At 36.9% G+C, this 13,726-nt stretch overlaps 1 protein-coding gene across 1 annotated transcript in view; it reads left to right on the top strand.

The window, feature by feature from the left end:
• The first annotated feature begins 300 nt into the window (after positions 1-300).
• The window catches only part of LOC102587154 (protein furry homolog-like), a 42,908-nt gene continuing 29,482 nt past the window's right edge, over positions 301-13,726 (top strand). Inside the window, exons 1-3 of the mRNA XM_006346807.2 lie at positions 301-761; positions 2,449-2,567; positions 13,369-13,414. Of these exons, the coding sequence (XP_006346869.1) occupies positions 669-761; positions 2,449-2,567; positions 13,369-13,414 (258 nt within the window). The 5' untranslated portion in view covers positions 301-668. The remainder of the gene's footprint in view (positions 762-2,448; positions 2,568-13,368; positions 13,415-13,726) is intronic.

The raw sequence follows: 13,726 nt of genomic DNA, 5'->3' as shown, positions 1-13,726 counted from the left end.
ATAGAAAAATGTACAACCTAAGTTAGAGATATTATGGTAATTTAACATTTAAGTTAGGAGTTCATGCTTTTAAGGTAATAGAGATATAGATAGATAATATAATTATTTTATTTTATATTCTTTTTTATGTAAAAAGAAACTCTAAAAAATATCTAAAATTTTCAACTAAAATTCACACACACATTACAGATACACACATATCCCCTTTTATTGAAATAATATTTAATAAATTATTTATGTTTTTGATGACCACACGAAGGGCAAATGAATTCACTGATTATAAAAAAAAAAAAAACTAACATAAAAGTGGTCTAGTGCTCAACTCGAATCGGCAGGAGCAAAGTAAGAAAAATAGCAGAGCTGAACCGGTCCAGACAGTTTACTCTTTTTTTTTTTTAAACGGGTTCCGCCTTTATTGAACAACAAATCAAAGCTCGAGCATAGCAACAATGGTGAGAAATTTTTTTTGGTGAATCTACCTGGAAAGACAACCGGAATTGCCCAATCTCAATACGAAATTGTGTTTGGATGAAGAAACCTGATTTCTAATTTTGGAAATTCTGGTCATTGCGATGTGGTATACTCATGTTGAAAATGGACAAATTGCGTAGGATATGAAATCAGAAGTTTGTAATTGGAACCAACTGGTGTAAAAAATTTGGGGGAAAATGAAGACAAGTGCTGCGAAGCTGATTGTTGATGCACTGCTACAGAGGTTCCTTCCGCTTGCTAGGCGTCGCATTGAAACTGCTCAAGCTCAGGTACTCTTTCTACTAATTTTTCTTATTTCTTTTATTTTAATGTAAGGTATTTTTCATTTTTCGATGACCGTGGACCGTGGTGTTCAGACAAGCTTTTGCGTACGTAGACTAATTTCGTGCGTGCCACCTCCTACTAGCAAGAATAATCTGATATGTTTTTGTCTCCCCTGGATTTGAAACTGAGACTTCAGGAGTCTCAACCACTTCATTGACACTCTTTCTATTTGAAATGTCATAATACTAATCTCAATAATTCGAATTCATTAAACTGTTTCATCTTGATTTGATGTTCTCTACCAAAATAAGTTTTCACCCACTATTGGTGGCATCCAAGCCAGCTTGGGGCACTGATTACTTTCTACTTTCTACTAGCATGAGTACCACATAACTTTGTCCAGATTTAGGCAGCTGAGATTAATTTGCCTAGTGTCCTTCTGATGGGACTCTGACCTTGGTTGTCAAGACGGTTAGGAAGGTGCAAGGAGTTCATCTGGATACCTTGTGCCGAAAAATTGCAATGTATATATGAGGTCAAAAACATAGTAGATGTAGGATTCGCTCGTCTTCTCCATGTGCTTACTTCTTTATAGTTTGAATCCCCTTGGTGAAAATCCTTGTTTCACCACTGGAACTTAATATCGTCCTCTTGGCATTGGGGTCCTCAACCACTAGCTTTTTTTTATGACTGTGGTGTCTGGGCCAGCTTTTGCGCACCTCGACTATCTCCATGGGATACCTATCACCTCCCACTGGCAATAGGTACTAGGTAATTTTGTCCCCAAGGCTAGCACAGATGGGAAGAATCACCTAGTGGTCCTCAACCACTATCTTAATGCTTACTTTCACTATTAATAATATGTATAATATATAAGTCGAAGTAACTTCTTAAACCTCGTGTCAATCAGGTACTATTACATAAAATTGAAGGGAGGTAGTATAACAATGCTTGGTGTATTTGTGCTTTAAATAAATTTTCATGCTATATTTGTCACATGACTTGGAAAGATATTTTACTATTTGTCTTCGCCTAATCAGTCGATTCACAATTTCTCCAAGAGCAATAGTTAAGTCCAGATAATATCTTTTTTTTGGATCATATCATGTATATATTTTAGTCTCACCTAGATAAGAATCAGAGAGAGTTTCCGAGGAGAGATGCTTGCCGGTGTCCTAATGCTTATTCATAAGAAGGCCCTGATAGGTTGCCTCTACTACTTGGGTGGGAAAAGAGCAAAAAAAATAAGAAGAGCAGAATGAGTTGGGGATAGGCTTAGAGTGGGTCAGTGTGATCTCAATCCCTTTGTATGTTCCCTCCTCAGGAAAGAATTCAGTGGACACAGGAGTGTCAATTGAAATGTATCACGTGAAGGGTAAGAGAGAAAAGTAACAAATTATTCTCTAGCACCAGAAAGAGAAAAGAGTAAGTATAATTCTTTTGTGTTGGCACTGGTGCTATTACAGTTATGTGCTCTGTGTTTCATTGGCATGATTCTTAATGATGTAATTTTATCTGCATCCTACTGCAAGAACAAATTATGTGAAGTTAAAGAGATGTAGTATATTTTATTTTATTTTTACTTGATTTGTGTTATTCTGAAACTTTACCTGGACTAAACAGGATGGCCATATTTTATTTTATTTTTACTTGATTTGTATGCTATTATGAAACTTTACCTGGGCTAAACAGGATGGACAGTACCTTCGGCCATCAGATCCAGCCTATGAGCAAGTACTGGATTCGTTAGCTATGATTGCTCGACACACACCTGGTCCTCTTCTAGAGGCTCTTTTAAGATGGAGAGAAAGGTACATATTCTTAACTGTAATTTGTCCTCAAGTGCTGCATGGTTGCCATTTCTGTTTCAAGTGATATACATTTTTAGTCATGCACCCGAATCATGCTGATTCATTGCACTTGCACGGGCAGACTCATCATGCATCTTCAAATAGTTTGGTAGATGTATGTCTAGTTTTATCATTGCATATTCTGTCCAGCATGCCAATAGCTACTTATCTACTTGGAAGAATTCACATTTCACAGCATGATAAAGTGGGTCATAATGTGTTAATCGATACAACTCAAACCATGTCTACAAAATGCCATGCAACTGTTTCTACCCATAGTTAGCATGTATCTCCTTCAGTCACACGTTAGTATCACATCGTGAACTTCCACATCTCCCGACATGCTTTGTTGGAACTAATAGATAGTCACCTAGTGGATAAATAAAAACTACAGAAAGAATGTAGTTTCATTTCTGCTAGCTCAATTGAAGATCGATTGAGAAGCAAAAGTGTGGAGAAAATTGCTACTTAAGCAATTACAATTCTTACATCTGTTCTTGAGAATACCTTTGTCAAATTGGGCCTGCACATGCCATTTTTCCTTGAGTGGAACATTCACGGGGAGGTATCATGTACAGAACTACAGTAGGTTTAATGATGGATTTTTAAATGCTTTTCTTGAGAAACCTTTATCCGTCAATAGTTATTATTATCTAGTGTTAATATATCTTGTTTCCCTTTGAGTCAACCACCTCACATGTTGAGAAGTTCTCTAAATGTTTGACACTAAGCTTGTGAAACAGATACCAATATCAAATTCCACATGGTAAAAAGATATGATTGAGAACAACTCTTGTCAGTTGTCACTCCACCTTTTGAGAAGCTGAACTATTGAGAGGGGGAGGACATATTTTTTATTAGAAAAAGTTACTAGAGGGAGGCAATCTGATAGAAACTATGATGAAGAAGAGACGAGAATGAAATTTACTGGTTAAATAAAGTGGAAGGATCTTAAACATTGCATCAACCAATAACTATGTCCGTATGGAGTGGATAAATCTCCAGATTCAAAGATAATGATAAACCTTTTTCTGCCAGAATTCTTCTAGATAATTTAACTGAAGAAGAGGCCAGAAATCTAATTTATTCATAGAATTGGAAAATTATGCCAAAAAGGAAGAGATAGCATGGAGACGAAGATCAAGAACATTGTGGATTTATAAGGGTGATAAAAACACAAAGTTCTTCCAAAGAATTGCAAATGCTTGCAAGAGGAAGAATCACATTGATCTTCTGCGGGTAGGAGGATAAGATATTGTGGGGATAGAGAACATTAAAAGGGAGATCATTACCTTCTATGAGAAGCTTTACTGTGAAAACGAGAAATTCAGGCCCTATTACAACATGTATCAGTGGCCTACCATAAACATAGAGGACCAACAGGAACTGCAACAACCTTTTGAGGAGAAAGAAGTTTTGGATGGTCTCAAGGCATGTGCAGTAGATAAAGCACAGGTCCAGATGGGTACACTATGGGGTTCTTTGTTCATTGTAGGGAGGTCTTAAAGAATGATGTGATGTCCACTGTGCACAACTTTCATCCTCAAGAAATTTTTGAGAAGTGCTTCAATGCAACTAACATAGCTCTTATTCCCAAAAAGAATAGGGCTAAGGAATTGAGAGATTTCAGACTATTAGTTTAATAGGAAGCATATATAAATTGATATCCAAGATCCTCATAGAGAGACTGAAGAAAGTGATGTACAAATTAGTAGATACTCTGCAGATGACATTCTTGAAAGACAGACAGATCACTGATGCTGCTCTTATTGCCAATGAATGGATATATTCCAGAATTAATGATACAACACTAAGGGTTTGTTTGGTAGGCTGTATTAAAACAAATAGTCCATGTATTATATATGGTATTATTTAGTACTATGTTTGGTAGGAATTTGGGCCTATGTATAACTAATCAAGGGATTAGTTATACATCCTACATGGTATTATAGGATGTATTACTAATACCTTCCATTTGGAGGTATTAGTAATACATAGGATATAATACCATGGGATAAGTCTATGTAAAGACAAAAATATCCCTCAAATCATTTTAATTATTTTGTTTATTTTCTTGATTTTATGTTTTATATTTGTACTAGTAAATTATTTAAATAAATTAGCTTACAAATTATTTAGAAAAAGTTGCTTGTTACTAAATAAATCCAATACAAATTAATATAATATTTGAAATGTGAGTTGTTTAACATTAACTAATTAAAAAGACATATATATCACCACATGACGTTTGTGATCTTAATTGAATGTATAATTTATTGATATATATTTGTGTGGTTTTCTAATTATTTGTATTTTGAACAATTTATAAAACTGCACACATATTAAAACTACAACTTGCAATTTTTATGTGTAAATGTAGATGGTCTATTCAATTTTACTGTTGCTTCTCGTCTTTTTAATTTTAAAAGTAGATATTTTATCTTTTTTTAAATTGAAAATTGACACTTTGTAAGTGATCAATTTACTAAGATGACAAATATTTATCCTCAAATAATTTAAGTGAAAAAAAAAGGCAACCATGACAACAAAATTGTTCTTCTCATAGCTAGTTAGAAGGCCATAAAAAACTAATATTGTCCGGCAATTATTTACCTTAACCCAATTACATAATAATTCAAGGGTATAATTGTAAAGAAGATTTTTATAAAGTTTTAATCCAAACACCAGATGAGGTGGGAAACAATGAATCAAACACTTGATAAAAAAAACCCTGCATTACTAATCCGCATTACTAATCCCAACATTACTAATCCCTGCATTATTAATCTTTGTACCAAACGACCCTAAGTATCATGTGCAAATTGGATATTGGAAAGGCATATGGTCATGTGAATTGGAGTTTTTTGCTTAGAATTCTGTAGAAGATGGGGTTTGGAGGGAAATGGATTAGATGGATACGATTTTGCATTACCACTGTCAGGTTCTCTGGTTTGATAAGTGGCTCACCTGAAGGTGTTTTTCCTTCTCAAAGAGGTTTGAGACAAGATAATCCGTTATCGTCTTTTCTGGTCATTATGATGATGGAGGGACTTAACAATATGGTGAAGACTGCCACAATAATGGTTGGATAAGATGTTTCAATGAAGCATAGGAACAACATGAAAGAGTGGAAGTACCACACTTACAGTATGCTGATGACACTCTCATATGTACTGTGATGCAGAGGAGAGTCAGTTGAAGTATTTGAGGATTATTCTTTTTCTCTTTGAGGCTATTTCAGGCCTTCACATTAAAGGGAGAAAAAGTCTTATTTTCCCAATTAATGAGGTGGCTAGGATTCAGCAGCTGACTGAGATTTCGGTGGAGAAATAGGTAAGATTCCAACAATTTACTTAGGAATGCATCTTGGTGCAAAAAGTAAACCAAGAGATATATGGAATGATGTCACGGAAAAATATGAAAAAAAGTGACTAGATGGAAATCACAATACTTGTCGGGGTGGTAGATTGGTTCCGCTCAACTCTGTCTCAAATGCCTTATCTACCTAGTTGATGCCATTATTTTCTCTTCCCACTAATGTAGTGGAAACAATTGATGCTCTTAGGAGGAATTTTTTGTGGCAAGGAGGAAAAAGGCTATCATTTAGTCAAATGGGACACCTTAATTGTGGCTAAGAAAGAAAGAGGGCTGGGTTTTAGAAATCTGAAAAAGCAGAACAGAAGTCTCCTGATGAAATGCTTCGAAGACTACCTAAGGAAGTTCACTCTTTATGGCACTGTGATACAAGCTAAGTATGAAAAGGAAGGTTTTTGGAGGACAAAAGAAGCAAACACTACATATGGCACAAGTTTGTAGAGATCAATCAAGAACCCGTTGCATGTATTCTTTGCAAGAACTAGTTTTAATGTGAAGGATTGCAAGAGGATCTTGTTCTGGGAAGATTACTGGATAGGGAATGGAAGTCTTAAGCAACTGTTCCCTGGCATTTATATTTTAAATTAGCAACAGGATTCTGCTTTATAGGAAGTGTGGTCAAATTAAGGTTGGAACTTGATCTATAGAAGATTGATGCAAGGCTGGGAGATGGAAGACTGGCCAACTTTTATGGCACTCTAGACCAGTGCAAGGGCTACAGGAAGGAGAAGGCACTTTAAGATGGAAATGCCACAACAAGGGCATTGTTACTGTAAGTTCTGTCTTTAAGGACATGAATCAGATGGGTTCTCACATCAGATTTGTACCTTGGAAGCATATCTGAAAAGTAAAAAATCCATACAAAGCAGCTATTTTCACTTGGTTGGTTGTGAAAGAAGTTGTTTTAACTTAGGAGAATCTACAGAAGAGGGGCAAACATATTTGCTCCAGATTTTATTTTTGTGAGCATAATGCAGAGACAATTAACCATCTGTTTCTTCATAGTAAATTGGTTAGCTAGCTTTGGAATCTACTTTACCAGGCACTAACTAGCTGGAATTTTGGTAGCACTAACAAAGACGATGAACAATTGTCCCAACAGTAATATGGTGGACCATTTGGAAAGAGAGAAACTCTAGGTGTTTTGAAGGCAATAGTAGCTCTCTATAAAAGTTTAAAATGAAATGCATTATAAGTTTTTGTTATTGGTGCAGCTCAGAGTATATTGATGACCCAGTTTCTACAGTAGACATCTTAGGATCCTTGTAAGATGAGATAGGATTTAGTGTTAGTCTATTGTTTTTACTCTTTTGGATGTAGATTCAATGATGTAATTTTGGCTTCAAAGTGCTGATGATTTACATAGAGTCTGTTACCTTGTCAAAAAAACAAAAAAAAAAAGAGAAGAAATTATTGGAATTTGGATGGTAGTCTCAGGATAGGCCTGCAAACCCCAAGAACTAAAAATCTCCCAAAAAAAGTCACTGTGAGGTGATCTATTCATTGGCACGTGAGACTGACGCGTCACCGTAGTTGGAACTTCTGGTGGTGTGCGATGACTGTAGAAAACACAGTATATAAAGGAGACAGAGAAGCTAGAATACTTTGTATATTTTGTTGTGTGAATCAATACAACAATGCCTTTTTATAGGCAATGTTGTTGTACAGAGCTGATCAACTTGTGATCATTGTGTCCTATTCGACTACTACTACTACTACGTACATAATATGTAATACATTCACAGAGTCCTATGCTAACTAGTTGTCACTCAGAGTCTCCAACACTTGCCCTTTAAGCTAGTGAGAGGAGGATCATCCACTCCTAGCTTGCTCCGAAAACCTATGAATTGCTTCTTGGTTAGTGCCTTAGTGTGAATGTCAGCTAGCTGAACCTGAGATCGAACAAAATGAGTAATAATCTGCCCTCTAGCCACCTTTTCTCTGACAAAATGATAATCCATTCAACATGCTTTGTTCTGGCATGTAACACAGGATTCACAGTCATGTATAGTGCACTGAGATTATCACAAAACAGTATTGGAGCTGTGGACAGTGATACACCAATGTTTCTAAGAATATAGGTTATCCATGTGATCTCTGCTGTAGTCAAAGCCAATGCCCTATACTCAGCTTCAACACTTGATCTTGCAACTGTCTGCTGCTTCTTAGAGGTTCAGGAGATGCAGTTAGCACCTAAGTAAATTGAATACCCAGTAGTTGATCTTCTTGTTGTAACACAACTTCCCCAATCTGCATCAGAGTATCCATACAATCTTAAAGGTGATTGTGCATTTAACCTGAGTCCCAGCTTTGTAGGGCCTTTGACATATCTGAGGATTCTTTTAACAGCTTGGAAGTGCTAACTATTAGGAGTCTGCATGAACTGGCTGACCAAATTCACTGAATGAGTGATATCTGGCCTAGTTAATGTAAGATATTGAAGACTTCCTACAATACTCCTGCATAATGAAGCATTGGCAGGGCTTCCTGTAGCTTCCAATAGGCCATGCTTCTGTGCAAGGGGTGTGTTCACTGGTCTATCCATGGCCATATCAGTCTTCTTAAGCAGTTCTGTAGCATACTTACTTTGATTCAGTTGGATACCACCATCAAAATATATAACCTCAGATGGATACTCCTGCCAATGCTTCACTGCATAAGGGAGCTTCTTGTAATTACTATATCATCTACATACAAAAGAAGAAGAATAGTACTTTTCTTGCAGTGAAGAACAAACAATGATGAGTCTGCCCTACTGCAGTTGAATCCAAGATGAAGTAAGTACAAGCTAAATCTGTCAGACCAAGCCCGGGGTGCCTGCTTAAGACCATACAAGGGTTTCTTTAGGGAGCACACATGATGTGGATACTGAGGATCAATAAATCCTGGTGGTTGTGCCATATGGACTTCTTCTTGGAGATGTCCATGCAGGAATGCATTCTTAACATCAAGCTGTCAAATGGGCCAGTGTAAGCTGACAGCTACCGATAATACTACCCTTGTAGTTGTAGCTTTGACAACAGGACTGAAGGTCTCTTCAAAGTCAATTCCTTCAAGTTGAGAATACCCCTTGGCTACCAGTCTGGCTTTGTGTCTGTCTACAGAGCCATCTGATTTGAGCTAAGTTTTGAATACCCACCTTGATCCAACCGCATTCATGTCAGTAGTTCCAGGCACCAAGTTCCATGTTTGATTTTGATGCAGTGCATCCGCTTCTTCCTTCATGGCTTCATACCAGTGTGGCAATGTTAGTGCTTGATCTATGGTTCTAGGCTCAGTGTTAGCTGCTCCATTTGCTACTACCAAGGCTTGTTTACTCTTTGATCTTGTTACCATGTGATGTCCACCTGCACTCTCAGAAGTTTGAGCTTCTGAGACTCCATTTGTGCTTTGAGAGAGTAGCATCTCTTCAGAATTTGGCCTATTCTCAGTGTTGAACCATCTTGACAAGTCAACTTCTAGTTGTATGCCTTGTGGATTAGATGTTGAGGCTGTGTGTCTAGAATCTTGATCAGCTAGACTTGATGACCTTCTGAGATGCTTTCTTGTATATAATCATCAGTCTGATCATGACTGTTTTCTGATAGTACATCATCAGGCTGAGCATCAGTCGATTGTGGAGAAGTATGCACCACTTCTGGAGGAGTATGTAACAACACTTCCCCTGGATTGATAGTATCAACTGCACTGGAAGCCTGGTGATCACTTGAAGTGTCGTCCTGCACATCAGAAAAAGACTCAAGGAAGGTAGCAAAGCGAGTGGGATTAGTGGTATCAATTTTTTCTGGTTGCACATAAGGGAGTGTTGTTCATCAAAGATAACATGTCTAGAGAAAAACACTCTCCTATTTGATGGTTGATAACACCTGTAGCCTTTGTGTAGGCTACTATAACCAATGAACACACAAGGATAAGTTTTTGGTGCAAACTTTGTCTGGCCTTTGAGATATGGATAACACCTGCAGCCAAAAACCTTTAAACTGTTGTAGTCTGGAGCTGTCCCATAAAGCTTGGCAAATGGTATCTCATTCTTTAGCACTGAGGATGGAAGTCTATTTATTAAGAACACAACAGTGAGGAAGGCTTCTACCCAAAGGAACAAGGGCAATTTGGCATGAAAAAGTAGTGTTAGCCCAATTTCCACCATATGCCTATGCTTTCTTTCAGAAATTCCATTTTGTTCAAGTGTATTAGGACAAGACATTTGTCTTATAATGCCATAGCTTTCTAAATGCTTAATGAACACATTACTAATGAACTCACCACCACCATCACACTGGAAGATCTTAATTGGCTTGGAAAACTGTTTTTCAACCATCTTTTGGATCTTGAGAAAAACTTCAAAGAATTCTGATTTCATTCTAATTGGATACAACAAAGTGTACCTTGTATTATCATCAACAAACAATACATAGTATTTCATATGTTGAGATGATGCAACAGGGGCTAGACCCCCTAGATCACAATGAATCTTAATCAAAGGCTCTTTCTCAATTTTATTTTTCAATGCAAAAGGAAGTTTACAGCTCTTTCCTAACTGGCAGCTAGTACAGATAGTAGGCACTTTATTCCAACTTTCAACATCTATGAATTTATTTCTATTCAAGAACTGTTAAGACTTTAAACTAGGGTGGCCTAATTTAGCATGCCAAATCCAATCTTTCTTCCAGTCTGAAGATGCTGTCCTGGCAAAGATGTCATTATCTTCCGGTGCATAGAGTCCTCTCTTCTTAGATCCCGACCAGCTGATTCCCTGTCTTCTTGTCCTCAACAACAAAATCAGATTCATTAAACTCAAGTGTACAAGAATTGTCCTTAGCAAGCTTGCTAACAGTCAATAGATTCTTATTTAACTTGCGTACTACTAATATTTCCTTAACTTTCAATCCTGATTTTGTAGTGTTTCCAACATGTGTAATGTTTAGATGTGATCCATCACCTACAATTATTTTATCAGTTCCATTGTAAGGTCTAAAGATCAGATAGATTACCTATGTTGTTGGTCATATGATTTGTGGATCCTGAATTAACATACATTGTAGGATCAGTTGTTCCCTGCAAGTTGGATGCTGCCAAAGCTTGTGGGAGAGTCTCTTTAGCCTAGCAGGAGTAGTCCCATCTAGTCCCATCTGTAGAAACACTTAAGTGCAGTGTGGTTATTCCTACCACAAATTTGACAAGCACTTGATGAATCCTTGCCCTTCACCTGATTTGATCCTTGCATGATTTGGTTGTTCTCGTTGAAGTTTCCCTGTCTAGCAGGTCTGAATCCTCTTCCTCTTGAGTTTGTAGTTAGAATTTCCTCTGTTGGAGTTTTCTCAGAATCCTCTACCTCTGCCTCTTTGTGCAGAGAAGGTCATGCTATGGTTCTCCTGTGGCACTTCATCCTCCTCTTCTCTCATGTCAAAACCTCTTAAGGGCATTGACAAACTGACGGAGAGTTGGATAAGGTGCCTTTCCAAGCATCACAGTTCTGAAAGTCCTATACTTAGGACCCAAACCTCTTGCAAAGTTGATTTCCTCATCAAAAGGTTTGTGTGCCGCAAGACAATCACATATACCCTTAAACTCCTTCAGATACTCATCAAGTTTCTTAGATCCTAGCTTGATGTTCTGAAGTTGTTGCTTAAGTTGAAACTCTTTATCCTTTGTTGCTTGAAGATATGCCTCTTCCAAGCATTCCCACATCTCCTTAGCTGTAGTACAACCTACAATGAGATACATGCTCTCTTCAGTCATAGTTCCTCAGATCCATGTCCTTAACAACACATCTCTTTCTTCCCAGTCACTGTCCTCACTTGCTTTCCCTTCAACAGATTTCTCCTTCCCATCTGTAGAAGATGAGCTACCTTTGTCTGGTTTCTCCTCTTTGGTTAAGTTACCTTCATAACTTGCATAAGCTGCATGATATGAGTTCTCCAAATCAAGTAGTTTGTGGGCTTAATCTTGATTGGGCACGCAGCAATAAGGTGATGCACGGAAGGTGCTGACAGTGATAGAGGAGTTGTGTTTGGGGCTGTTGTTGGAGATTGTGGGAGAGAAATTATGCAGCTTTTAGCTTTTATCTTCAGAGCTCTGTTACCATGTAGAGAACACAATATAGAAAGGAGACAGAGAAGCTAGAATACTTTGTATATTTCGTTATGTGAATCAATACAGCAATGCCCTTTTGATAGGCAATGTTGTTGTACAGAGTTGATCAACTTGTGATCATCGTGTCCTATTTGACTACTACTACTACTACTACTACGTACATAATATGTAATACATTCACAGAGTTCGCTAATTAGTCAACTAAGTCCTATGTTAACTCAGAGTCATATTCAAGCACAGAGTCCTATGTTAATTCAGAGTCTCCAACAATGACGTGTGCGAAAGTCTTTGACGGAGCTGCTTGTTGGAGTTTGGTAACTGGCAATAGAGGAATCCTGTCGTTGTGTTGGTTCTTTTTTTGCATCAACACTGGTAAAAAAGTTGACTTGTACAACTACCCTTTTTGACGCGAATAGTAAAAGAGGGAAGAAACTTGACCTCTTGAAACACAGTGGAGCCCTAATGTTGCAGAGTGAGATAATTCACATAAAAAAGGCAAAAATAATTCTGATATCATGAATTATTTGAGAAAGAGGAATACTTTTTTGTATTCGTATTGGTTGTATTCTTGAATTTTGTGAAGTTTTCTGTGTCTTTACATCGCAATAATCAGGATGCTTATACAAACAGTCTTATGACTAATTTAGATTAGACAATCAATTACAACTAATAACCATAAAATAAAATCTGCTCCCACAACTAAGCTAGAGAAGAATATCTCCTAGAATCAAGCTAATCAACAATCACTTATATTGGGTCTCATGGAGTGTAATTTTTTACTCCCTCCGTCCCATTTTATGTGGCACCCTTTAACTTGGCACGGTGTTTACGAAAAAAAATCAAGACTTTTGAAATTTATGGTCTAAAACAATTCTTAGATATTTGTGTGGTTGAGAATCATTTCATTAAGGGTAAAAGGGGAATTTTAAAGTTAAATCGTTTCTAATTATAGTAAGGTGACAATCTTTTTGGAGGAACTAAAAAGGAAAGGCTGCCACATAAAATGGGACAGAGGGAGTACTATCTTTTCTTCTCCTGACCAAATTCATTCCACATTCTATCTGCTTCTCCCTTTTCATTGATCAATAGGTCACATACTTTTTCCTAGGAATCTGACTCTAAGAAATTTTTCATAACAGAACTTTTCTGTTTTATATTCTTTCCTTGTTCAATACCGTCATAAAACTAGTTACATCTCAGTTTCAAAAAATAAAGTAGTTAAATCAAGGTTATTAGATTATTTAAATTATCTTATTAACATTGTATTCTTTTATGATTCTTATGTTGGTTATAGCGAATCTCCCAAAGGTGCAAATGACGCATCAACATTTCAGAGAAAGGTCTGTTAATCTACTAATGCTTGTACATTACCTCATTTACCAGTACTGACAAATGCTTTTGCATTCAAGTGCTGAGATATTGTTCTTTATATGCTCTTCCAGTTTCCTGTCATAAAACAAGTTGCATGAAAATGAACGCCACATAGTTAATTGAATAGAAAAAAGATTGAAAGACCTTTCTATCAGATTGGCGGACTGGTCATACATTTGTGTTATAAACCTTTACTAATACTAATCCAGGTCTTTGCCCTTTTAAACTTGGTGTATATATCTATGTAAAACAAAACTTAAGGAAGAAATATAGTGGGTTAT

The sequence above is a fragment of the Solanum tuberosum genome, unplaced genomic scaffold (assembly GCF_000226075.1).
Source record: "Solanum tuberosum cultivar DM 1-3 516 R44 unplaced genomic scaffold, SolTub_3.0 scf00090, whole genome shotgun sequence".
Classification (NCBI taxonomy): domain Eukaryota; kingdom Viridiplantae; phylum Streptophyta; class Magnoliopsida; order Solanales; family Solanaceae; genus Solanum; species Solanum tuberosum.
Note: the sequence above shows the minus strand (reverse complement) of the source record. Positions and strands in the feature narration are given on the sequence as shown.